Source organism: Crotalus tigris, unplaced genomic scaffold (assembly GCF_016545835.1).
Source record: "Crotalus tigris isolate CLP2741 ecotype Arizona unplaced genomic scaffold, ASM1654583v1 scf7180000021202.270236883:394553, whole genome shotgun sequence".
Taxonomy (NCBI): Eukaryota; Metazoa; Chordata; class Lepidosauria; order Squamata; family Viperidae; genus Crotalus; species Crotalus tigris.
In genome coordinates this window covers 340,184-367,681 of record NW_024098394.1, presented here as the reverse complement: position 1 = coordinate 367,681, position 27,498 = coordinate 340,184, and the positions used below count along the sequence as shown (strand labels likewise).

Sequence of the window (27,498 nt, the reverse complement as noted above, 5' to 3'; positions counted from 1 at the left end):
AAATGTTAAGAAAAAAAGGAAAGATTACCAGAAATAGTATTAAACAAAACAGGAGAAAAGCATTTGTGTCTTCAACATAACTGCTCTTTGAAAGCAAATCTAAAAAAACGATAAGATATTAAAAGAGATGCTTTTGTTTTTGGGAGTATACAAGGTTTAAACTGGGGGATATGAGTAAAAGGACACTCTAGCCCACCGAATAGCTGGACTCTGTACTGTGAATCTTCATTAAGGTTGACAGAAAGTGAACAAAGGAAGAAATGGTGTCTGGGATGACTTGATGGAGGGATCACAGCATAATTCAGTGCACATAATAAAGCCAATAGACAACATTAAAAAGAATAAAAGTGATAGGAAAGACCATTCTGGACCACTTGTCTATGGAATTAACATCAGTCAAATCTGGAATTTTGACTTTGAGCTGTGATGCTCTTCTCCATAGTCGTCCCTTTTGGTGGGTGGTACGTTTCTCCAAGGTGCTTCTGCTGTTGAGGTCTTTCATAGTAGGTGGTCTCCGGTAATGGATGCTGGCACTGTTATAAGAGTACATTGTGGCTCTTGGATCATTCAAACTCTCAAGCACATCGGAGCTGCTGACTTCATTTCTCATTTCCAAGGTAGTAAGAAGGATATTCCCACAAGTGTCAATCTAAAGGAGGGGTACACTTTAGAGAGAGTCTCTAAATCACTATTGCTCTTTACATTTCTGCAGGTTACCTGAAACAATGGACCACTCGAGATTCAATGACACCCCCTCTAAAAAGAATAGGAAAGTCCATTCTTTTAAAAGACATTTTAAAAACTATGTTATTTATTTGTGAATAGTCTTTTGCTTTCAGTGAAGTTCAGATTAATCAAAACTAGCTTCAGCACAATATATCTGAAGTTCTATACTGTAAGAAGCACCAAGTCTGGATTTTTTCTAGATTGTGTCAGCTTGTTCAGGGAACATTGCGAGAATTTGCCGAAATAGAATCTTGGTCTGTTTTCCTAAACATGTTGTCATTTTATTTCAGTTTATTCTTTCATTTCTGGTATTGGCAACATTCTTTATTGTCTATTTTACACTAATTTTGCAGCATTAAGAGATGTACACCATAAAGTTAAGCTTATTTAATAACCACAGTTGTGACTGGAATCTTAGTAGTTAAGCGAAACAGTCACTAAGAAAAACTGCAGTGCTTACAATTCATTTCAGCCTTCTTTTGCTTTACCAATCTATAAAGGTTGTGAATGTGAGGACTGATGTAAAGTTACTTTTCATCATCATTGTGAATGATTGCTCAATGAGGCAGTCACTAAATGAGTATTCCCTTAAAATCTAAGAAACTAACATAGCACTTTTTACCCTGATAATTTCTAGAATAGAAGCTATTATTTGAGCAAAATCAAGAAGAGAAACAGGGACAGTCTGTGATATGTTTTACTAGGGGTAGTTTCCCGCAAGACATTGTCACTGAGGAATAAGTGCTCTCTGTTGAAATGGGGCAATGATGCCATCCAGTAAGGTTGGGACATACTTAGTGGCATCTACAAGGTGGCTGGGATGGGGACGTGGACTAGCAAATGACAAGAGAGTGCCACCCTGATACCATGTAAGGTTCCCTTCTTTTGTTCATGCTTTATGTCAGACCACTGGGACAAAGCTCGTGTTATGCCGTGCTATGTCAATTTGACAAATGCAATGGTTCCCACACCTGCCTCTGGCAGTGACCCACAAGACCAGACTTTATGTCCTGAAATGTTTCATCAAATGTTTTTCAGTAAACAGATGAAAATCTGATTAAGAAAGTTTATAAATTCCTGCTAAACTGGAAGATGGAAGAAGAAAAAGGGAAAGAAACAATGATAGTGTGGGCAAAGAATTTGGTTATTCTATAGATTTAGAAGATTGGCAAAAACTATGGGACCGAAATATTAAATTTACTAAAGCAGCTGCATATAAGGAAAACTTATATAAAATGTTTGATAGATGGCACATGACACCAGTTAGATTAGAGAAAATGTTTAAAAATGTATCAAATATGTGTTGGAAATGTAAACAACAACCAGGCACTTATTACCATCTCTGGTGGATATGTCCTAATGTTAAAAAAAATTGGTTTAAGATCTATATGTGGCTAGAAGAGATGATTAAAATACAGATAGAATTTAAACCAAAACTCTGTTTGTTAGGAATATTAGGTTTGAATTATGGAAAAGAGAATGAGTATTTAATATTGCATGTGCTGACAACTGCAAGAATAATATTTTGCCCAATTTTGGAAAAATGAAAATTTACCATCTGACCAGGCTATAATAACAAAAATACTCGAATGTGCAGAAATGGATAGACTGACTTTAGAAATGAAAGAGAAAGAAGACACAATTTACTTTAAAACATGGGGAAAATTTTATTATTGGTTAGAAACATGCTAGAGTGAGAAAAGGTTATGAAATTTAAAGAGATAATTGATAATTTGTATTTATATTCCATGATTATTTGTATGAACTTGTTCTTATTTCTTCTTCTTCTTCTTCTTCTTCTTCCTCTTTGTATATTTGTGATCTTAAATAATATGGTAAACTATAATTAATATGTAGTATATTATTATTTTAAAGTGATTATAATTAATTAATATTAAACATTATTAAGTAGTGAAATGAATGAGATTTATTGACTAATTTGTTATTTACGGGATTATATGGAAAGTTGTTTAATAATAGAGTAATTATTAAGATTTAATCTGTAAACCCAGACTGGTAGACTTGCTGAAGCAATGTTATTTTGTGGGATTAATCCCACTTTTGTGTTATCCCTTTTCCCTGGTCTAACCTTTTTGTATGTTTCCCATTGTCTTACCCTTTTTGACCCTATCCCCTTATTATCTTTATAAAACTCAATAAAAATATTTATAAAAAAATGTTTTTCAGTAAACCTATGGCAGAGAAATCAGTTAAGTAGGAATTTCCTGAATGGAGAAATAGACAGAAGTCCACAGTCACAAAACAGAGACAAATAATCTCAAACTTTTAAAAATTGTGAGGTGGGTTAACAAATGTTAGGCTGTTTATGAGAACTAAATGGAATTTCCATATCCAGTGGCAATGAATATTGCAAGGAAGGGATGCTTTTACCTAAAATAAATATCAATGTTTCATGAGGCTAGAATGCATATGCTGTTTTAGATATTTGAGTGATATCTAGAACAGTATCTCTCTTTCTGCCTACCCTATAAGATCTAACAGATCATCTTCCTGAAGATTCAGATCTTGAAAGCCTTTAAACATTTTTTTAAAAAACTTAGCTTTTTCACCAAGCTCTGGGATAGCTTAGCAGTGTGTCTATTTGATTATACTGTTGGTTTTGGTGGTATTATATATTTCTCTCTATTATATGAGGCTCTTTCTGGATTTCTATTGTTTTCTATATATTACATTAATTAAGATCATATATTGTTCAGAACTGGCCTGAAGCAGCCTTAAAATTAGAATTGTAAACAAACAAATCAACAAAGTATTAATTACCAAGCATTCAAAGAAATTAAATACTTCCAAATGTTGTTATACAGTCACTTGCATTGACAACATAAAGATCATTAATATTGTTTCTTTTCTCTGTTGTAAAGGCAAATAACCATGAGCACTAATGGCTTAAATTGGTGATTCATAGGGCCCCTTCACTTAAAGGACTTGTATGCCCCACAGCTTATTACAAGGCAAGAACGGATGAATTACTGCTTTAAATTAAAGCATTACAAACAAGAGTACTCCATTTTCAAATGTGTTTTTAAATCATTTCAAACCACCTGATTGTGTAAATCATTGGGCTATTCAGAGCTTGTAGTGATCACCTACAAATGAACTCATTTCTTCTAACAGAAGGAGAGAGTGATCATTTGTGTCTTGGCTTACTTTAGTCCTTGTCCTAGTCTACACTTCCTCAATTCCATGTCAATAAGAGTTAATTGACAAGGCAATCTGGGCTTCTGCATTACCAATCAACAATGCAAAATGTCCTAAAATGAGGACATATTTGCTAAATAAAAAGCTTAATTACTAAATAATAATTATTCTAGTGACCCGAATGACCCCAAAGGATAGCTTCTGTTCTTTGAAGAGCAATCACCTTCCTATTTAGGCCAATCAGTCAAGACATATCATGTGAAAATAAAATCTAAGAAGTTCTATTCTATGGAAGATTTGGGTCAGTTATTGCTTCTGTCCTTGGAACCCACAGAGCCAACCTCAGAGCTATTTTCCCTACTCAAATAGCAGGTACTTTAAATTAATTAGGAAAGAAAAAAGAAGGATAAAGAGAGACAAAAGCAGGTAAGGATTATTGAAAGGTATCTATGCATAACTGAAAAGTGCTTCCAAGATCACATTCCTATCACCTACACATTTCATTTGTATTAAAATTTATGTGGATGCACATAGAACACAGAACACATAAAACTGGTTTGGAAGGGATCTTGAAGGTCTTCTAGTAGGTCTTCAAAAACAGTAACTGTGAGAGGGACCTTGGAGTCCTAGTGGATGATCGCTTGAATATGAGCCAGCAATGTGCAGCCAAAAAAGCTAATACAGTCCTGGGTTGCATAAACAGAGGCATAGAATCAAGATCATGTGAAGTATTAGTACCACTTTATAAAACCCTAGTGAGACCACACCTGGAATACTGCAACCTATTTTGGTCACCATACTACAAAAAAGATGTTGAGACCTTGGAAAAAATTCAGAGAAAAGCAACTAAACTGACCAAAGACCTGGAAACTAAAACATATGAAGAATAGCTGCAGGACTTGGGTTTGGTTAGTCTAAAGAAAAGAAGAAATAGGGGTGACATGATAGCAGTATTCCAGTATTTGAGAGGCTGCCACAAAGAAGAGAGGGTCAAATTATTCTCCAAAGCACCAGAGGGCAGGACAAGAAACAATAGTTGGAAACTGATCAAAGAGAGAAGCAACTTGGAATTAAGTTCCTATCAGTGAGGACAAGTAACCAGTGGAACAGCTTGCCTCCAGATATCATGGGTGTTGTGTCCTGAGCCTGCAAAAGCAGGCTCGGGACATTGCAATGGTCCCGGGCTGTTGCAAGCTGCCCGGGATCAGACTGAGTGGTGCCAGCCTGCGCGCATGCGCAAGGCGCGGAAGCGTGCCAGTTTGTTACCTTTTTCCCCGGGGGTTCTATTAAAGGAGGCAGAGAGGCCTGCTCTCCTCTCTCGGAGTTCAGCTCCGAGAGAGCTGAAGAGAATAAAAGCTGTTAGAACCATCAGAATGTGTGCTCTTTTTTCGCCGTTGACTCAAGGACTCAACACTGGCGACGAAGGTGGGATAGCTTACAAGATAAAGAAAGAAGACTTGTAAGGCTTACCCAAGAGTCCTGGAGAGAGGAAGACAGCATTAAACTCAGCATCTGGCCTGCCAATACAGCGTCGCTGGAGGTAAGCTGGCTGATAGAAGCAAGGATGGCGAAGATAGGGAGATTGTCTGAATTCGATGTTACTCACCCAGAAAGATGGGAGTCTTATGTCACTAGAGTAGAAAATTACTTTAGAGTGAATCAAGCTTGAAGGCTGCTACTTTGCTGTGTGTCTGTGGTCAAGATGCATTTGAAATTGCAGAAAATTTGGCAGCCCCTGCTCCTCTTGAGTCTGTCACTTATAAAGACTTAAAGAAGTTATTGAAGGAACATTTCCAGCCCAAGTTGTCTGTTATTGCATGGAGACACACGTTTGAACAGAGGGATCAAAGAGCTGGTGAATCAGCCAAAGAATACATTGCAGCCTTGAGAAGAGCAGCTAAGCCCTGTGACTTTAAAGATTTAGAAGAAAGGCTGAGAGACCGTTTTGTATGCGGGCTAAGGAACAGAGACTTGCAACAGAGGCTCTTTGCAAAAGAAGATATTTCCTTCCAAGATGCCTTGAGAGAGGTCACTGCAGAGGAGGCAGCAGGTGGGGCGGTCAAGAATATGAGGCCTATCAGGAACAACCCAGAAGCAGTTTCCGTGCACCATGAGGGAGTCCAAGAGAGCTCAGAGGAAGATCCTGAAGATGAGGTGGATCATCTCTACCCATCCAAAGAAAGGAAGCAGAAGGAAGGCAAAGAAAAGGCTCCAGCTGTGTCCAAGTGCTTCGGGTGTGGAGGTCACCACAAGAGGGCTGACTGCAGGTTCCGTTCTGCAATCTGTAGAGCATGTGGCAGGCAAGGCCACATAGCATCTGTTTGTCTGGGCTGTCAGAAGGCACAACCTCGAGAAGAATTGCGCCTGAAAGGTACCAGGGTCCCCAGCCAAAACAGGGTGGGTTTCTGTGCATCACGCAGAAGTATTTATAGAACAGGCACACACAAGCCACTTAAAAAGAAACTGTCACTTAAGGTGAGGTTGCAAGGAGTTCCATTGGTTATGGAGCTGGACACTGGATATGCTCTTTCAATCATTTCTATCCACACTTTCAGGAAGATTTGCAATAGCAGCAGGTTCCAGGCCAAACTTAGGCCATCCAATATAATCTTAACAGATTTTCAAAATTTCAAGGTGTGTGTAAAGGGGGAGGCCACCCTTACAGTACAGTACAAGGAGTTTGAAGGTCCATTAGATGTATTGGTAGTTGGGGGTGAACGAATGAGTCTTATTGGACTCGATTGGTTTGAGGCCTTGGGAATCCAAGTTACAGGGCTACACAATTTGCAAACGTTAGGCCTAGCAGAGGTCTGCAAAGAGTTTGCAGATGTCTTCAGTCCACAGCTTGGATCTTACAAAGGCCCCCCAGTTTCTTTGAAACTGACCCCACTGTCACTCCCATTAGGGTGAAAGCAAGGAGAGTACCCTTTGCTCTTAAAGGGAAAATTGATGCTGAACTGGATAAATTGATCCAGCAAGGTATTTTAGAACCTGTTGATTCAAGTCTATGGGAAACCCCCATAGTTACGCCTCTCAAGGCTAATGGGGACATTCGTATTTGTGCAGACTACAAATGCACATTAAACAAGGCATTGCAACAGCATGCATATCCTGTACCTGTAGTCAGCCATATTTTGGCTTCCCTCAAAGGGGGGCGTGTTTTTGCAAAGTTAGATCTGGCACAGGCTTATCAACAGTTACCTGTTGATGAAGCTGCTGCTGAAGCACAGACTATTGTAACCCATAGGGGGGCATTCAAAGTCAAGAGACTACAATTTGGAGTAAATGTAGCTCCTGGAATTTTCCAAAGTGTTATGGAAAACACCCTGAGAGGTATCCCAGGGGTTTGCCCCTATTTTGATGATGTCCTTATTGCTGGAGAATGCACTCAGAATTTAGCTGAGAGGTTAAGGGCTGTTTTGCTTCACTTCAGAAAAACAGGCCTAAAACTTAAAAAAGACAAATGCAAGATAGGAGTTTCTTCTACAGATTCCCTGGGATTCAGAATAGATGCCAGGGGTATTCACCTTGCTGAATCTAAATTAAAAGCCATACAGCAGGCTCCTAGGCCTATGTCTAAAGCTGAGTTACAAGCATTCCTAGGCCTCTTGAATTTTTACAGTGCTTTCATACCTAACAAGGCTAATGTAGCAGAACCACTTCATAGGCTTTTAGACAAGCAGGCAGTGTGGCAGTGGTCCCAAGTACGTGAAAAAAGTTTCAATGAGGTCAAGGCCTTACTTACATCAAATGATATGCTTGGACATTTTAATGAAACCCTTCCTGTCTGCATTGCTTGTGATGCTTTCCCTTATGGGGTGGGGGCTGTACTTAGCCATTTAAGAACTGATAGAACTCAGGTTCCTGTTGCATATTACTCCAGAACTTTGTCCTCTGCTGAGCGAAACTATGCTCAGATAGATAGAGAAGCCTTGGCCATTGTCGCTGGAATTAAAAAATTCCATGATTTTCTATATGGCAGACATTTCACAGTCTATACTGACCATAAGCCTCTGTTGGGGTTATTTACCACCAACAAACAAACTCCCCATATCATCTCTCCTAGAATGCTGAGATGGTCTATCTTTTTGTCAGCCTATGATTTTTCATTGATTCAAAAATCTGGCAAGGACATGGGCCACGCTGATGGCCTAAGTAGATTACCTCTGCAAATGGTAGAGGCTGACCCTGCCCCTGCCATCAATATTCTCTCCATTCGGGCGCTGCCTGAGTCTCCCCTAATTGCCAGGGATGTGGCTGCTGAATTAGCTACAGATCTCACACTTACTCGTGTGCTGTCATGGGTTTTGTCTGGCTGGCCTGAGAGTTGTCCAGGTACTGAGTTCCAGAGCTTCTGGCTCAAGAAGCATGAGTTATCCACTTCTCAGGGTTGCCTGTTGTGGGGCAGCAGAGTAGTTATTCCTACCTCATTAAGACCTAGAGTCTTAGCTTCCCTCCATGAGGCTCATCCTGGCATTGTCAGGATGAAAGCGCTTGCGCGCAGCCATTTATGGTGGCCGGGATTAGACAGGGAAATAGAGGCCCAAGTGCATGGATGCCATTTGTGCCAGCGTTCACGCCCTGAAATGCCTCAGGCTACTGTGCATAGATGGGAGGAGACACAGTCACCTTGGTCTAGGGTGCATGTGGATTATGCTGGGCCCTTTCAGGGACAATTCTTCTGGTCCTTGTTGACAGCCATTCAAAGTGGCTTGAGGTTGTTCCTGTCTCTTCCACTACTGCTGCCAAGACCATTCAAGTACTGAGAGGGATTTTTGCTGCACATGGCCTTCCAGATGTTCTGGTTTCTGACAACGGTCCTCAATTCATTTCTTCCGAGTTTCAAGCTTTCTTGCAGGCCAACATGATTTGTCATGCAACTTCGGCACCATTCCACCCTTCCATTAATGGTATGGCTAAACGGATGGTTCGCATCACCAAGGATGCTCTCAAGAAACTGACCTACAGGGACTGGCACCACAGGTTGGCAGATTTTCTTCTTGCTTACCGCACCACACCTTCTACTTCCACTGGGAAGAGCCCGGCAGAACTTCACTGGGGGCGCAGACTGATCACCAAACTTGACAGGCTGCATCTGGACAGGGTGGCTCCTCGAGTTGCCCAACCAAGGGCACCAAGGTGTCTGCAAGTAGGCGCCCCGGTATGGACCCGGAACTATGGGCCCAGTCACCTGTGAGTTCTGGCGGTAGTATGCAAGGTCACTGGTCCATTGTCCTATGGGGTTTCCCTGAACAACAGTCGTGTCCTTCAGCGGCATATTGATCAGCTGTGTACGAGACTGGAGTCTCCCTCTGCAACTCCTGGGTTTTCTCCGGGGGGGAGGGGGACCACTGTGGGCAAAGGGAAGGGTGTTGGCAAGAATCAGGGCCAAACGGAGAGTTGGAGGAAGGCCCTTCCCAAGGTTCCGCAAGTGTCCCTAACAGGAATTCAGGGGAACAAGGAACAATACAGGCACCAGTACTTACTCCAGCCAGGGAGTCACCCAGGGGGCATACTCATTATTCACAAGCCCAATACAGCACTCCAAGCTGGGAGAATAACCAGGAGCATCCAAACAACCCAAATAACATAAGAGAACTGGCATACAAACAAATAAGCTGGCCCAATGCTGCTACTGCTTCCAAAAGGAAGTCTACACACAGGGAGGTAGTCAGAGAGGCAAATCCTGATTCTGGTACCTCTGGCATAGAATGGGGGGCAACTGAGTACTGGGGCACTGCAGAAACCCCAGACAACCCAGTTACGGGGCTTGGGAGTGAAGGGATGCATTCCCTTGATAGGTCCATTGTGGACTTGGAGAGTATCACAAAAACGCCAAATACTGGCGAGAACATAGTGAGGCCCGAGAGCCTACAGTTAGGCAGATCAACCATGTACAGTAGGGAGCAAAGTCCTGGTCTGTCGAGCCCGGTGGGCAAGCAAGCAGACCAGGTAACAGAACCCAGGTCACGGGGACCATCAGGGCTTAAAAGAGGGGGCAACTCCACTACAATCTCTGCACAGGATGATCAAGGGAGCTCTCAAAATCTGAGGAGGTCACAGAGGGTTAAAAGATCTCACAAATACTTGGAAGATTTTGTGACATTGCTGTCAAAACAAGGGAGGTGAAGAGGGTGCCTGCTGTTGGGGAACTTGGAAGTGCGAGTCTTGGGCATTTAATTCCAAAACAATAGCATGGTACCATGTTATAGTGTGGCTAGTAAGTAGCTGCAACAGATGTGCGGTTCCATAGGGATAGCACACCATGCTCGTGTTGAGGTCACGTATATCTATCAATATAGTTTAATTAAGTTTCATCTGGGGGGGAAAGGGTTGTGTCCCGAGCCTGCAAAAGCAGGCTTGGGACATTGCAATGGTCCCGGGCTGTTGCAAGCTGCCCGGGACCATACTGAGTGGTGCCAGCCTGCACGCATGCGCAAGGCGCGGAAGTGCGCCAGTTTGTTATCTTTTTGCCCAGGGATTCTATTAAAGGAGGCAGAGAGGCCTGTGAGCCTCCAAGTTGTGTCGGAGAGAGCTGAAGAGAATAAAAGCTGTTAGAACCATCAGAATGTGTGCTCTTTTTTCACCGTTGACTCAAGGACTCAACAATGGGTGCTCCATCACTGGAGATTTTTAAGAAGAGACTGGACAATCACTTGACTGAGATGGTACAGGTTCTCCTGCTTGAGCAGGGGGTGGACTAGAAGACCTCCAAGGTCCCTTCCAGCTCTATTCTATTCTATTCTATTCTATTCTATTCTATTCTATTCTATTCTATTCTATTCTATTCTATTCTATTCTACTCTACTCTACTCTACTCTACTCTATTCCATCCCATCCCATCCCATCCCATCCCATCCCATCCTATCCAATGCTCTGCTCAAGGAGACACTATACTATTTGAGACAAATGGCTGTCCAACCTCTCCTTGAAAACATCCAGTAAAGGGGCACCCACAGCTTATGGAGGTAAGCCGTTCCATTGATAAATTGCTCTCTTTAGTTTTGCTTGGATCTCTTTTTAATGATCTTCTGCTTCTACTTCCTGTCCTGTCCTCAGGTGCTTTGGAAAATAGGTGGACTGCCTCTTCTCTGTGACAGTCCTTCAAGTATTATAAGGCTGCTATCATGTCATCCCCTAGTCGTTCTCTTCATTAGACATACCTGGTTCATGTAATCATTCATCTAACAATTTAGTTTCCAGAACTCTTATCGTCTATGTTGCTTTTCTCTGCACTTTTTCTAGAATCTTTTTCTGGATGCTTTTTTTTTTAGCATTTTTTGTATTATGGTGACCAGAATTGGATACAATATTTCAAATGTGGCCTCACTATCACAGTATAGAGCGGTATTATTACTTCTTGTGATCTTGATGTTATCCCTATTGCTGCAGCCCAGGACCACATTGGTTTTTTGGGCAGCTGTAGCACAGTGCTGGCTAATACTTAAGCTATTGTCCACTAGAACCCCCTACATCGCTCTCACAGTTACTATTGTTGAGCCAGGTACTGTCTATTTTATACCTGTGCATTTGATTTTTCCTGTCTATGTGCAGTACCTTACTTTTTTCACCATTGAAGTGCATGCATCTTCTTGGATTCTTTATTTACTTTACTTTGATATTTCTTGTATCTCTCAAAAAGTAAAGTTTCATAGCAAGGTCCATAATACAATAAAAACAGATAATCAGTATAAGTTGATCAATAGATTTTCCACACTAATTTTAAAGTTTTTGCTTTATACATATATTTATGGATGTATGGAATGCACAGATATATTTGTAGGCTAATTTTGAGAGAAATATTTAAACAATAAATACTGGTATTAAAATCACTGACTATCGAATATCATATACTAATTAATGACATGATGAACTATTGAATATTCTGAATCCTTTCATATTATCTAAATCAAAAATTGTTTTTCCAAAAATTATTTTCCAACCAAGAGGATTAGGCCACTTTATAAAGCATATTTACATTTGTAATATGTATTCACTAACAAATTATCTTGTTAGGAGTGTTATGATCTTCTGCTTCAACCATGCTTGTCCAGGAAATTATATCAACTTTCAGAAAATTGGTTACCTGAACTTTATTCATCTCCATTTTCTTCCTCTCATTCGTGGCTTTTTCTGCTGCTTTCTTCTGATGTTGAGGGCCTTTACCAAAGAATGTGTAGTTGACAAATGCATATTCCAGTAAAGCAAGGAACACAAAGACAAAGCAGCCCATAAGGTAGATGTCAATTGCCTTCACATATGGGATTTTGGGAAGGGTTTCCCTGAGGTGAGTGCTAATGGTGGTCATTGTCAGCACAGTGGTTATTCCTACAGAGAAGGAAAGAGTTACCTTTCTAAAGACATACTTCATTTCTGAAGATATCACTTCATAAAGAATTCCTAGCATCCACCTTGCTGTCTGAGTCATTTCTATATTGCTCTAGTTTTCTATGCATTGTATCAATGTATCAATCAGATTACAACTCTCAAGTCTTGCCACAGTGAGTAACTGAGACCTTTAAGACTTTGGGACAATGGGAAAGAATATGAATTTGTTTCTCTCTAAGGGCAGACAAAGCTTAAGTACCATGTTCTGAATAATATATATATATAATGTTGTATATTTTATTGCCTCATAAATTGAAGAATATGTGCCAATTCTTAAGTTACAGGAAAATCTCAACAACTACATTTCACCAAGTTAAAATAGTTGACTTGGATGTTTGATCTAGGAGCACATGTTCCTAGGAAAGTCTTACATGCATAAGTCAAAGATTTTGTATAGATGTTTTTGAGTTAAATATATATAATTCTGACAGATATACATTATTGTTGAAAAATCTCTAGCATTTTAGGATAAATTTGCTTCACCATGTTTTCTTCCCACCTGCAGGATTTGATTACTTGATTATGTGCCATCAAATTGCTTTTCATTCTTAGTGACTACATTGACAGATTTTCTTCAGGATGATCTGTCCCCAACCAGGCCCTTTGAGTGTTCTAATGGTATACCATTTGCCATATAATCAAGCCTATCCATCTGGCTATTGGACATCCTCTTTTCTTTCCTTCTTTGTTTTTCACATAATATTTTCAAAATTTGATAATTTGAGCCTAGGTGTTTATGCCTCGAGTGAGAATTTTGGATTGATTTTATGATCCACTTCTTTGCTTTTTTGGCTGTCTATGGTATTCTCATGAGTCTTTTTCAACACCAAACTAAAGTTCAAAAGCATCAATAGTCTTCCTATCCTGCTTCTTCAACTTTTGCTTCCATAGAATGTCATAAGGAAAACCACTGCCTGCATAGCCTGGTTGCTATATATAGAAAATATCTTTTATGGTATATTGGATGTGACACTTTTCTATACAGAATTTCATCTTTGTGTGATCTTCTTTGAATTAGTTTGGCTACACAAACTACTACTAGACTTCATTCATTTTGTCATCAGCCTCTCAGTAATGTCTGACCCATGACCACTCTTTGGATCAGCACTTTCCAAGCCCCTCTGTCTCGCACCATCTCTTTCAGATACACTATGGTCATACTGGTGTCATCCTTATAGTGTTCACCAATGAGTACTAGGATCACTTGTCAGGGCAATGTCAGGGCCCACTTCAAAACTGCATCCTAAGAAAGCAGGACTCTTGGAACAGTTTCTTTCCAAAAGGAACTTTTATTAAGAGAAGCTGATAGCAGGCATAATAGGCAGGATATGAGGGTTTCCCACTCAGATCAATAGGTTAAAAGAGTCCCAAGAAAACCCCACCCCAATAGTTAATCTGGTCAGTTTGAATGGTGTTAAGTGGGAAAGGAACTGATAACAGGGTCCGTTCCCATGCCTGTGATGATGTTGTTGGGTCTTCACACCTTCCCTTCTGCAGCAAAAGATAGGCCAGATGGCTGGAGGCACATTCCTTTCTCCCCCCAAGATAACATCAAGGGAGAGACAGTTCAAAGACTAAGTTTGCGGAATTAGTGGAAAGGGTACATTGTAGCAAAGCAGAGAAATATACCACAGAGCCTTCCCCCCTCCCCCTCAGGAGAATGGCAGAACCCTCTGTAAGCTAGAATAAAGAGATGAAATAGATTTCCCCCTCCCAGGAAAAAGAATGGATTCTGACATCCTGCCCCCCTTAAAAGAAAGAGAGATCCACCTGTAGAAAACAAAACAGAAAAAAGGGAGACAAGGATTAATCCTGTTTATCCGGGTACACAGTATGACATTTCTAAGGAGTTGGTAGGTCCTAATATGATGTTTCTGGACCCACTTGTTCTGGGAAGGTGGCAGGTGTTTCCACACTACCACATATTGGATGGAACCATGATGTTTTCTGGAGTCTAGGATTTCTTTAATTTCAAAATGTTGTTCACCTTCTACCATAATTGAAGGAGGGGTAGGAGCTGCAGCTGTCCTTAAGGGCAACTGCAGTTCACATTTTAAAAGACTGCAGTGGAAAATTGGGTGAACCTGTCTGAGTGTCTTTGGGAGGTCTAATTCCACTGTGACAGGATTAATGTTCTTTTAATGGGAAAAGATCCCAAAAATTTTGGTCTTAGCTTTTTTTGAGGGTTGTAGGGATTTTAGGTATTTTGTTAACAGATAAACTTTCTCCCCTACTGTAAATGGTTTGGATTCACTGTTTTTTATCTGCTTGGATTTTATATGCTTCCCTAGCTTTGTCTAATGCCCTCCTCACAACTGGCCAGGTATTTTGCAATTGTGCTGGAATGTAGTCCATGCTGGAATGTACTGCATTTTTATAAGTGACTTCTGCGAACGGGAGCAGGTTGATCCAGCTGTCTTGTTGGTAATTAATGAAACATCTTAAGTACTGCTCCAGTACTGAGTTCAACCGTTCAGTCTCACCATATGTCTGCAGATGATGACTAGACGACAACTCCTGGGTTGTCCCCAACAGTCCTAAGAATGTTCTCAAAAACTCTGATGTGGACTGTACTCCTCTATCTGATATGATTTGTTGTGGGGCTCCATGAAGTCAATAGATATGTTGGACGAATAGCTTTGCAAGTGTCTTTGCACTGGGGATTTTTTGGCATGGGATAAAATGTACTTGTGTAGAGAACAAGTCCGTTACCCCCAAATGACTGTGTTCACCCAAATGACTGAGTTCCAGTAACTCCACAATAAAATCCATAGAAATTTACCTTCAAGGCACTGATGGGGTTTCTACTGGTTGCAATAAGCCTGGGGGTCTTTTCTTATTATCTTAGTGGCAGCATAGATTGGACAACTTGCCACGTAACTTTCAATGTCCTTTTTTATTGATGGCCACCAAAATTATCTTTTCACCAGGTATAAAGTTTTTACGAATCTGAAATGACCAGCTGATTTAGAGTCATGGCATAGTCGCATGAATGTCAGTCTCTGGTTTTTTGGGATGTATAGCTTCCCTCCCACCCATGGTAAGCTATCAATCATTGTGCATAGGTTCTTGTGGCTTAGAAACCATTCGTCGGTTTCTAGTGGTTTTTTTAATTCAATCCCTGCTTGGCTCGCTAGAGGCTTCTGGAGTTTGGCTTGTGCTCGGTTGGTGACTTGAGCTGCTAATTGCTTTGATGGCATAAGTGGGTCTGTTATCTCTATTCTGTTGCTATTGTATTGGGCAGTCTGGACAATGCATCCACTAACAAATTCTTTCCTCCTGGCAAATGTTTTAAAGTGAAGTTAAACTGGTGGAAATGCTGCAACCATCTCGCTTGTTTATAGGGTTAGTTTCCTGGGTGTTTTTAATCCTTCCAGGTTCTTGTGGTCAGTCCACACCTGGAAAGGAATTTTGCTCCCCTCCAGGAAATGCCTCCAGGTAAGAAGAGCCCATCGCACCACATATGCTTCCTTCTCCCAAACTGCCCTTCTTTGCTTTGTTTCCATGAGTTTCCTTGATGTATATGTTCAAAGCTGCAAATTCCCTTCATCATTTTCCTGTAATAGTACTGCCCTCACAGCCACATTGCTAGCATTGGCCTGGATCATGAAAGGTTTCTCAGTGTCAGGGTGCCTTAAAACTGGTTCTGAGGAAAATAGTTTTTTAAACCTTTCAAATGTGGTTTGACATTCTACCGTCCATTTCAATGTCTGGCTTGATTTCAGCTTTTCCTCCCCCTTGGTCTTAAGCAAGTTAGTAATTGGCAGCACGATCTGTGCAAAGGAGGGGATGAATTGCCGGTAAAAATTAGCAAATCCAAGGAAGCTTTGCAATTGCAGGGCGGAGCTCATTCTAGTACCGCTTGGACTTTCCCAGGGTCCATTTCTACGCCATTTGGCAAGATACAATACCCCATATAGTCAATTTTTTCCTTGGGGAACTCACATTTAGATAGTTTGGCATACAAGTGAGCTGCCTGGAGTTTTTTCAGTACAGCTCTGACTAACTTCACATGTTCTTCCATTGTTTCAGTGAATGTCAGGATATCGCCCAGGTAAACAAGCACCCCTTTAAACAGGTGTTCCCGGAGCACATCATTTATTAATTGCATGAATACTGTGGGTGCCCCTTGAAGGCTGAAAGACAAAACCCTGAATTGGTAACATCCTAAGGGGCAATTGAAAGCTGTCTTCCATTTGTCTCCCTCTTTAATCCTAATCCTGTAATATGCCTCCCTTAAGTCCAGTTTCAAAAAGATTTTTCCTTTCGACAGGTGGGCTAGCATTCTTTCATGAGAGGGAGGGGATATAGGTTGCTCTCACTCATTGGGTTCAGAGATCTATATCCACGCAGAGGTGAAGAGGCCCGTCCTTCTTTTCTCGAAATAATAAGGGGGCTGCAGTCTTTGGCTTTGCCAATTGGATAAAACTCCTTTCCAGGTTTTTGTCTATGAATTTCTGCATTTCCTCTAGCTCCTGTGAGCTCATAGAATACAGTTGCAGCTTGGGTAACTTCGCCACTGGGAGGCTTTTGATAGAGCTGTCTGTGGGCCACTGGGGGGGCAGTTCATCAGATTTCTCCTCACAATACTTCAGCTAAGTCCATGTATTCCTCTGGGATGTCTTGTAACTCCTTTTCTCCCCACACCACTGCTCTTTTGGAGGGGCTTCTTCTGTTTCGGGGCTAAGTCGGGGTTCTTGCTGCATTTGTGTCTGGGAATCTGAGCTTTCCTGTCCTCCAGTCCACCTGCGGGTTCCACTTGGTTAGTCATGCCATGCCCAGAATAAGGGGGCACTCCATGCCAGGGGTCACTACAAACGTTATAGTCTCTACGTGATCCCCTATAGTGAGCTGGATGGGCAGTGTGGCAATTGTGGCTGGCATCCCCTCTGCAATGGACCCATCTAATTGACCGAATGAGATCAGTTTCTCCAGCCTCCTCACTGGAATTCCTAAATTCCTCACTAACATTGGGCTTATGAGGCAGTGGGTGCAGCCAGAGTCTATTAATGCTCTGAGTGCCACCCTCTCAGGCATTCTGGGACTAAACAGTTCTATAGTCCTTGTAAGAGGCGCAATGGGTCCACTTACCAGGGGTTCATCCTCCAAGTCATCATCTGATGAGTTGGGTGGCTCTCCTGGTGGTGTTGGAGTTTACTTCCCTTGTTTTGACGGAGTGGGGAACTCAATGACCTCCACGCTTTTCAGCTTCATTGGGGTCTTCCCCAATTTCCCAAATGGGACTTGTTCAGGCTTACGGGTGTGTGTGTGTGAGGGGCACTCAGCAGCATGGTGTCTTCTTTTCTGCATTTGAAGCATCCTGTCATTCTTGGTGTGGTTGGTGCTTGCTTCATTGATTCATGGGAAGGCTCCGCTGGTGACTTCTCCCAAGATCTCCATCCATGTCATTTCCTTCTGGCCCAATTGATCTCCATTTCCTCGGCCAGGATGTATCAGTCTTGGATTCGGTCTGGGTCCCCTCGAGGGATCCAGGCATTGTATAGGTCATAGTTCAGGCCATCTTTGAAATTTCTGATCAAGATATCTTCTGGCCAGTTCAGCTTACTGGCCAGGGTTTGGAATTCTTGGGTATATTCTACCATGAGTTGCTGGCCTTGCTTGATGGTTTTGATACATTCCCATGCTTTCCGATCAGCCAAGGGCTCTTCAAATCTGCATCTGAGGGCTGCCATGAATTGGTTGAAATTCTGCAGTTCTGGGACATCGGCATCATAGAGATCCACCACCCAGTCTGCTGCAGTGTCATCTAGGGCTGCTTGTGCAATCTATTCAGCCACGATCACTTGGTATGTCACAGCTGTAGTCCTTCATGTAGTTCAACACCTGGGTTAGGAAAAACCCCAGTGCGGCTCCCCGAGGTACTTTACTCCTAGTCGTGGGAACTTTTGGATGGACCGATGTCCCTTCTTCCATCTGTGTTGGTGGCCATCTCCATCAGCTGGTGCAGCTCACCCAGGGATGGCAGTGGCAGTAGTGATGGCTGCTGCTTTTGCGGCACTGGTAGAAGGGCCTGGGACTGCTGGTTCACTTCCCCCTTCGTCCATTCCTTCATCTGAGCCCGGATTGGCAGTTCCCTGGCACAGATCGACTTTCTCTTCCTTCATGGAATCAAAAGTGATTCTCAGCATGTCAATGGCTTGCCCCAGGGTAGTTGTCCTCATCTTCATTAAGATGAAGTGACCTCTCCATCTTGACTTTCCAACCTGGCTGGTGACTGCTGCATCTGAGCATCACTTTCCTGGATTTCTTCTCTCAGACCTCCTTCTCCCTGACACCCATCAACCACCTGGGCTTGTGACAGTGTTCCATGACCACTACTTTGACCGATGAGCTTGAGGATTGAGAACTGAATCGGTTGGGGTCTGCTAGGTAGGAGATCTCCTCTCCAATGGCAGGTTCTTCCCTTTCTGTTCTGGTATCTGACATCATTTGCTTAGCCCCTGGCAAGGGTCTTCCTTCCAGGCTGACTGTTACTTCATATACTGCCTAATATCAGGGCTCACTTCAAAACCGCATCCTAAGAAAGCAGGACTGTTGAAACAATTCTTTCCAAAAGGAACTTTTATTAGGAGAAGCTGATAGCAGGCATAATAGGCAGGATATGTGGATTTCCCACTCAGATCAATAGGTTAAAGAGTCCCAAGTAAACCCCATCCCAATAGTTCATCTGGTCAGTTTGAAGGGCCAATCCTCAGGTATTAAGTGGGAAAGGAGCTGATAACAGGGTCCATTCCCATGCCTGTGATGATGTTGTTGGGTCTTTGCAGCTTCCCTTCCACAGCAAGAGATAAGCCAGATGGCTGGAGGCACATTCCTTTCTTCCCCCAAGGTAACAGCAAGGGAGAGACAGTTCAAAGAGTAAGTTTGTGACTTCCAGTTCTGGATCGCGGCGCTCCTAGTCATACAAAGAGACTTGTCTCCTCATCAGCTAGTTTCCCTCTGCCAGTAGACCCTTATGCAGGTTGAAAGTCGCCCTGAAGGGTGAGACTTCCGTCAAAGAGGTTTCGCTTGGCTGTGGAGGAGCGGTGGCTCCTCCAGCTGTCCAGGCCAACTTTGAGGGCCGATGGAGAAGAAGACCGGTCAGTAAAATGGCTGATCACCTAGCCGCTAGAAACCGCAAGTCAAAGAACATCTAAGCTTGAAAACCCACCGTGGTGAATCTGGGTGAGACTTTTTTCTTTGCTCCTCTTTTTATTCTACTTTGCTTTTTTTTGCCTGTAAGAGCCCTGTGAGAATTATTTCCTTGGCTTGGAAAAGCAGCTTCTACATATTTGGGGAGAAAGGCGTTGAACAAAAGAATAGGACAAAATCTTAAAGACTACATTTTTTATACATTTTTAGGGTACTGAAAAAAAATTCTTAAGAAATGTACTATCAGTTTATGCTGTTGTTCTTTTTTTGTTGAGCGGTATTATTATCTTATATTGGAAGAGTATTTCTTTTTCCACTTTTTCCTTAAAAAATAGAAAGAAATGACTCTTGAAAAAGATTTTTAGCTTATTGAGGACATCTACTAGTCAAAAGCTAATATTGTAATTATTGACTATTTGGAGATGAGATGGTTTTGGCCTGCAAACTGTTTTTTTAAGAGAAAGATAACCAGATGCAGCTGAACAACTTTTAAAATGGAGCCGCATCCACACTTAAATTGTAAACTTATTTTGGAAAAGATCTATGAGGCTAAAGAAGAAATATGTGCTACAATGAAAGAGTTTACTACAGAATTAAGAGCCAGAATCTCTCCTTTAAACTTCAAAATTGACTCTCAGACTACTTCTGACTATTCTATAAAACAGACTACACAAGAAGAGGACTTAATTGAAAATAAAGAGAAATTGACTTTGCCTGATAAGCACTTCACTTATGGTTTTGAGGACCAGGAAAAGCAAAGTCTGAGATTTGAAATGTCAAAGCAACAAAACTTTATGGTTAAGAGAAACAGAGGGCCAATGCAGAGGCCAAGATGGTTTTCATGGATCCATGAAAAAGCAATAAAGAGAGACTTATTAACTGGAAGGGAAGCTCTATTATGGAAACCTACCTGGCAGAAGAAGAAGACCAGAATAAGACTGAAAAGAAATGAAATTTAAAATTTTATGTAATGAACTAAAGGCAATTTAGAATTATAGATTGATTTAAGGACTAAGATTATGAGCTAGATATAAGAGAAACAGGCGATTAATGGAAGATATATATTAAATTGACTAAGAATATACTTTTTGGATTGATGGGTTTATCGATATGAAAATTATTATTTTTAATAAGATGATTTGTTTGTTTGATGTCCAATGGATTGAAATGATTTAAGGTTTGATATTATTTTGTCATCTTAAAGAGATTGACTAATGGATTAGATATGTATATGATAGAAAAATATCTTAGTTTAAAAATGAGATATTTTTAGGTAATGGATTAAAGGTAATCTAGAATTATGGATTGATTTAAGATCTAAGATTGTGACAGAAGTAAGAGAAAAAGGGGTGATTAATGGAATATATATATTAAATTGATTAAGAATGTGGTTTTTTTTTAGAATGATAGATTTATTTGTAAGAAAATTATTATGTAATGTTGAGTTAATCTAATAAGATGATTTGTTTCTTTGATAACATGGATGTTATTAGTTATGAAAATTAACTGGATGAAATTTGAATATTATCGAATGGATTGAAATGACTTAAAGTCGGATTTTATTCTGTCAGCTTAAAGAGATTGATTGATAGATAGATTAGATACGTATAGGATAGATTAATATTTTATTTTAAATAAGGGATATTAGTGGAAGAAGAAATAAATAAGATTTATGATAAAATTAAGGAACTAGAACATATTTGGAAGGGATACCCAAACTGATAATGTTTGTACTTAAAGTTATTTTGATTATGGTAGTGTAAATTTATAAAGCTTTAAAAACAGGTTTAGGTTGAATAAATTTAAGCTAGAATTGGACTATTTTAAATAAAATATGTTACTTAAGGGAAAAAGAGAGGGAATAGTTGATGTATTGATTGACTTATGTATATATGTTTTGTTTTTCAATGTTTGACTACCCTAACACCACGGTGTGTCTTGAGTACTTTGTTTTAAAAATCAAAAAACCAATAAAACTTGTTTAAAAAAAAGAGTAAGTTTGCAGAATTAGCGGAAAGGATAAATTGTAGCAAAGTAGAGAAATATACCATAGAGCCTCCCCCTTCCCCTTCAAGAGAATGGCAGAACCCTCTGTAAGATAGAATAAAGAGATGAAATAGATTTCCCCCTCCCAGGAAAAAGAATGGGTTATGACACTTCTTCTTTTTCCACTGATTTCTCCAGAATAACTGTCTTACAAGTGAGTCAGCTCACATGATATGGCCCAAAAATGACAGTTTCTGTTTGGTAATCTTGACTTCAAATGACTTTTTGGGTAAGGTTTGATTTAAGACTTCTTTGTTATTTTTGCAGTCCATGGGTTGCATAATAATCACCTGCAGACCCAGAGTACAAAGGCATCTGCCCTTCTCCTATCTGCTTTTCAAAGTCCAAGTTTCGTAGTCATAAGTAGCAATTGGAAAAATTGTGTTAAATAATCTTCATTTGGTTGTGAGACTAATGTCATTACTTTTTCAGATCTTGTTCATGGCAGACATGCAGTTCTTCCAAGTGCTATGCCCCTTCTGATCTCAGGACTGCAATCACCACTTTGGTTGATTTTAGATCCGAGGAAGATGAATTCCTTTACAGGTAATCTGCAAGTTATGAGCATTCACTTAATGCTCAAAGTTATGTGATGAGCACCCCCTAGTGCTTACAAGTAAGTCCCAAAGTTACAAATATTGCAGCACCACGGTAGTTGTTCACCCTTACAAATGACCGCAGTGGCTCTGCAACATTCACCCTGGTTATTCCCTCCCTCCCCACCCCCGCCTGGGTCTCCCTAGGCACCAGGCCTTCAATACTCACCCTGTGAAAATCAAGATCCTTCACTTTATTGGCTGCTCCAGGCCTTTGGTGCATTTGCAGAGAATGGAGGCCTAAAGTAACACAAGATCATGTGAGATCAGTGGGGCAAGATCTCACTCTACTGATCTCATGTGATCTCATGGTACTTTAGGCCTCTGTTTTTGCAACAGAGAACAGAACCGAAGCTGGGGGACGCTTCTATGTGTCTCCAGAAGCTAGATCTGGGCTCTGGAGGTCTTTTCCAGGCTTCTGCAGCCCAGATCTAAGGCCTGGGGAAGCTTTTATGCTCCCTCGTGGCCCAATCTGGGCTCCGGAGGCCTTTTCCAGACCTGATCTGGCCCCGGGGGGGGGGTGCAGAAGCGTTCACCAGCCTCAGATCCGGGCCACATCACCCTGGAAAAGGCCTCCGGAGCCTGGATCGGGCTGCGCGGGATGTGCTGAAGTGTTCCCCAGCCTCATATCCAGGTGGCAGTAGGAACCGTTGCAGAGAGGAGGTGGATCTTTTCCAGGTGAGTCCGGTGCGACAGGAAGGAAGGGGGCAGCATGCGGTACCATAGTGGGTTGGGGAGACCTTGGGGGCCTGTTCCAGCACTAGGCCCTCCATGGCCTTACCCACCCTGAGATACCTGTATTGTTTCAATAGTTCCATTGTCAATCTGCACTGACCTTTGTTTTCTGCAGTTGTCATTATCTTTGGGTTTTTTGATGTTAAGGTGCAGTCTAAATTTTTCACTTCCATCTTTAACTCAGGATTAGCCATTCTAAATCCTCTTGCTTCCACAAACAATGCTGTATCATCTGCACATTGGAGGTTGTTGATATTCCTACCACCTATTTTACCTCATTGGTAGATTCCTCCAAATGTGCATTTCTCATAACTATTTCTGTGTACATGTTGAATAGTATAGGTGACAGGATGCAACCTTGTTGAGTGCCTTTTCCAATTCTGAACCATTTTGTGTCTCTATATATCATACTTACAGTGGCTGCCTGATCAGAGTACAATGACTGAATGAGCTGGATGTGGTGTGCTGATATTCCAGTTATGTGAGGCAGTTCCAGAGTTTGTCATGGTCCACATAGTGAAAGCTTGTTGTGTAGTCAATGAAGCACATGTGGAGGTCTTTTTAGTATTCCTTTGCTTTTTCTATCATGCAACATAAATTGGCAATATGATCATATGTTCTTCTTCCTTTCTGAAATCCTGCTTATACATCAGGCAGTTCTCTGTTGGCAGTTGGATTCAAATGTTGCTGGATTATTTTCAAGAGAATTTTACTCACATGTGGTATCAAGGCTATGGTTCAGTGTTTGGAACAGTTTTTCATATCACCTTTCCTTGTGATAAATATTGAACTTTTCCATTCTTTTGGCCTCTTACCAGACTTCCATACACTTTGACAAAGTGTTGTCAGTGCTTCTGTTGGCAGCAACTCTGCAGGAATTCTATCAGCTCTTCGGGCTTTGTAGTTAGGAAACTCATTGAGTGCCCACACTATTTCCTTCTTCAGGATATCTGGTTCTATTTCTGGTACATCAGCTTCTCCTCTTACGGCTTGGCCTTGTTTTTCATTTGGGTAAAATTGTTCTTCATATTTCTGCCATCTTTTTCTGATTGTTTGTTGGTCATGCAATTCCTTCACATCATGCCTCTGATCATAGCCTTTCTTGTCATAAAGGGGTTTCTGGCCTTTTTCACATAAGTGTAACACTCTCTTGTATGACCTCTCATGACTGCTTCCTCCAGTTTCTTACATTGCTCAGCCAGTACTTTTCTTTATCTTTTCTTGCCTCTTTCTGGAACTTTGTATTTAATTTTTACATTTCTTCTTTGTCACTAATGTTTTTGCTTCCCTTCTGTCTTCTGCAGTTTCTATTGTAGCTTCTGATATCCATATGGCCAATTTCTTTGGTTTCTTGTATGTAATATGTTCTTGGGCTACTTTAGTGACAATAGTTTTTATTTACTCCCATAGCTCATCTGGTTGTCTTTCTGTGACCTTGAGCAGTGCAAATCTGTTCTTAACTTCAACTGCTAGGGGAATCTTCTTGATGTCAAATTTCTGAATCATGTGTGGTCATTTGACACTGCAGCACCTGAACTTTACTTTGGCAGTTAACACATTACATGAGAATAAAAGTGGATATATCAGAACTGCAGAAACAAATCAGTCTAGACCCAATAGGAAATAGCCATATGTTAAACCAGGGGTCTTCAGACTTGGCCTTTTCATGACTTGTGGACTTCAACTCCCAGAATTCCTCAGACAGGCAGGCTGGCTGAGGAATTATGGGAGTTGGAAGTCCACAAGTCATAAAAGGGCCAAGTTTGAAGACCCCTGTGTTAAACTATACTATATGAAGGACATACAAGAAAAAAAATGAGTAAATTTTTTATACTGGCAAAGAGATGATATGGTGGTAAATGCCACATTTATCAAACCATTTTTCTGGGACTATTTCCTCGGGTAGAGAGAAGGATTGGGTATCAGAGCATGAAATAATGCATAATCTGATCAATCACAATATAAAAATTAGTGCACGGAGCTAATGAGAGAGAGGGATGATAGATACATCATCCCACCCATCAAGTTGTTTCCTTTATGCAGCATAAAGGACAGATCACCTGATGCTTTACTTTCCTTCTCTATGCTGCTGCTGTTATATACATAAATGGGTTAAAGCTGGAACAAGCAAAGAGCCTCTCTTTGGGATTATCCTTGCTAATCATCTCCAGTATTGCTTCAGAGACACTAGAAACCTGTGTGCCTTTTGATAAACATAGATAATGTAGATTGTTGATTTTTCTTTTTGGTGCCTTCAAATTGGTGTTGGCTTCTAGAGATTTGTTGAATTGTCGCTGCAGTTTTCTTGGCAAGATTTTGGAAATAGTTTGCTCTTGCCTTCTTCCTAGGGCAGAGAATAACTGGCCCAAAGCCACCCAACTGGTTTTGTACCCAAGGTGGGACTAGAACTCACAGTCTCTGGTTTGTAAACTGGTGTCTGAACCACTACAGCAAACAGGTTCTCTTAAATTGTTGCTATTAACTCTTGCCTATTTTTCTCTTGCCTATTGTCCTTGCTTTTGCCTACTTTTTGTCCCATGTTAACAAATGAAATGTTTTTTTATCTTTGATGATAATTAATAAATAAGCATCAAGCTATATTTTTTGGGCTAGCTGAACTGTGTAACATGGTCTCTGCTTTGTGCTCTAATCTGGATACATGAATTGGCTGGAAGGCTGCTGGGTGCAAACTAAATCCAATAATTTTCCAACAGTAGCATTGTCCAAGAAATAATTTACCTAGTGCAACTCTTGCAGCAGATGCATCATAGTTGATCCAGAAGGATACCCAAGACAGAATTGTAATTAGAGTAGAAGGCATGTAGGTTTGCAGAATGAAATAGCCGATATTTCTTTTCAGTCGAAAACTCAGGGACAGACGGGGGTAAGCCCCTATTTAAAAAAAAATGAAATGAAGTCATGTTTCAAATGTATTTGTTTTCTGCTAATGTTCCAGTATATCTTTGCAGCTGCTTGGTGCTTACCTGTTGCAAACACTACTCTTTTTGAGATCATTTTGTAATCAATAATCGAGAACTGAGGGAGCTCGATTTTATTAACTCCGCTAACAGCAGATTCCCCTCCATTCCAGTAGAATTCAATATCATCAGTTGTGTATCCATCTGCAGTTGGAGACATATAAGTAAGTATGTTAATTTGTCAGCTAAATGTTTTACAGTTAAAATTTCTTTCTAAATAAAATTGTAAAGAAGACATAAGATTAGGAGACGTAATTTAAATTATAACATTGTAAATATTTCACAGCTGTGTAGCAATAAATCCAGCCTACATCATATCTTTTTTGAACAAGCTACTTTTGTTCCATTTAATACTGCATATTAAATTGATATCCCTTTTTATGATACTTATTAAATTCTTGTTTTAAAAAGCAGAGAGTCAAAGTTAAAAGATTTTAGAGAAATTTGTCCATTTTTCTATCAAATGCATCATAGAACTGCCAAATATTATAAAATTTAATGATGAATAGAATAGAATAGAATAGAATAGAATAGAATAGAATAGAATAGAATAGAATAGAATAGAGCTGGAAGGGACCTTGGAGGTCTTCTAGTCCAGCCTCCTGCTCAAGCAGGAGAACCTATATCATCTCAGACAAGTAATTGTCTAGCCTCTTTTTAAAAATCTCCAGTGATGGAGCGCCCACGATTTCTGGAGGCAAGGTATTCCACTGGTTGATTGTCCTCACTATCAGGAAGTTTCTCCTTAATTCCAGGTTGCTTTTCTCTTTGATCAGTTTCCAACCATTGTTTCTTTTTCCCTCCCTCTGGTGCTCTGGTGAACAAGGTGGCCCCCTCTTCCTTGTGGCAGCCCCTCAGATACTGGAATACTGCTATCATGTCTCCCCTATTTCTTCTTTTCTTTAGACTAGCTAAACCCAAGTCCCACAGCCATTCTTTGTATATTTTAGTCTCCAGGCCTTTGATGATCTTAGTTGCTCTTCTCTGAATTTTTTCCAAACTCTCATGATCTTTTTGTGATATGGTGACCAAAGTTAGCTGCAGTATTCCAGGTGTAGTCTTACTAGGGTTTTATAAGTGGTGATAATACCTTGTGTGATCTGGGTCTGTTTTTTTTTCCTTTCTTGAAGATGGGGACCACATCAGTCTTTTTCCAATCCTCAGATACTTCCCCTGTGCTCCAGGATTTTTGAAAGTTGTGGTGTTTTGGTTCTGAGATAACATCTGCCAGCTTCTTCAGAACTCTGGGATGTAATCTGTCGGGTCCCGGTGATTTATATTTGTCAAGATTGGTGTTCTCTTACCATTTTCTTGCTTATTTTAATTTTTGTTTCTAATTTGTCTTTTGCAGTGGTTTTTTTGGTGTGCTAGGCTATGGTTTCTTTTTGTGTGAAGACTGATATAAAGTATGAGTTAAGTAGCTCTGCTTTCTCCCTCTTGCCTGCTATTTCCTTACCATCTTCTCTCTTTGGTGGGCCTATAGTTTCTTTGACTTTTTTCTTGTTAATATGTTGGAAGAAACACTTTTTATTGTGCATGATTTCTGTTGCAAGTCTCTGTTCTTTCTGAGTCTTTGCTTTCTTGACTTCATCTTTGCATGTTCTGGCTGGCTGCTGATAATCAGCCTTAATTATATGCCACTCTTTTCATTTTTTGTATTTGTCCTTTTTGTCTTTCAGTTTGTCAGAGAGACTTTTTTTAAGGACCCTCTTCAAAAC

The 27,498-nt window shown here is 40.7% G+C and overlaps 1 protein-coding gene across 1 annotated transcript; it reads right to left on the bottom strand.

Annotated features, from left to right (window-relative positions):
* Positions 1-301: 301 nt before the first annotated feature.
* LOC120320180 (gamma-aminobutyric acid receptor subunit beta-1-like) lies at positions 302-25,940 on the bottom strand. Its single transcript, XM_039369697.1, has 4 exons — positions 25,787-25,940; positions 25,542-25,694; positions 11,972-12,213; positions 302-649 (listed from the first exon to the last, which is right to left on the bottom strand). The coding sequence occupies exons 1-4, from the start codon at positions 25,938-25,940 to the stop codon at positions 302-304; spliced, it is 897 nt and encodes a 298-aa protein (XP_039225631.1).
* Between the last annotated feature and the right edge of the window lie 1,558 nt (positions 25,941-27,498).

What these genes read in the sequence shown, in the direction of transcription:
- LOC120320180 (XM_039369697.1), bottom strand. Translation starts at nt 25,940, where the DNA reads ATGTCTCCAACTGCAGATGGATACACAACTGATGATATTGAATTCTAC. An exon ending in AAGAGTAGTGTTTGCAACAG is followed by an intron (nt 25,695 to 25,786) that starts GTAAGCACCAAG and finishes TTTTTTAAATAG; the next exon opens with GGGCTTACCCCCGTCTGTCC. An exon ending in TGCTGCAAGAGTTGCACTAG is followed by an intron (nt 12,214 to 25,541) that starts GTAAATTATTTC and finishes CCTTCTCTGTAG; the next exon opens with GAATAACCACTGTGCTGACA.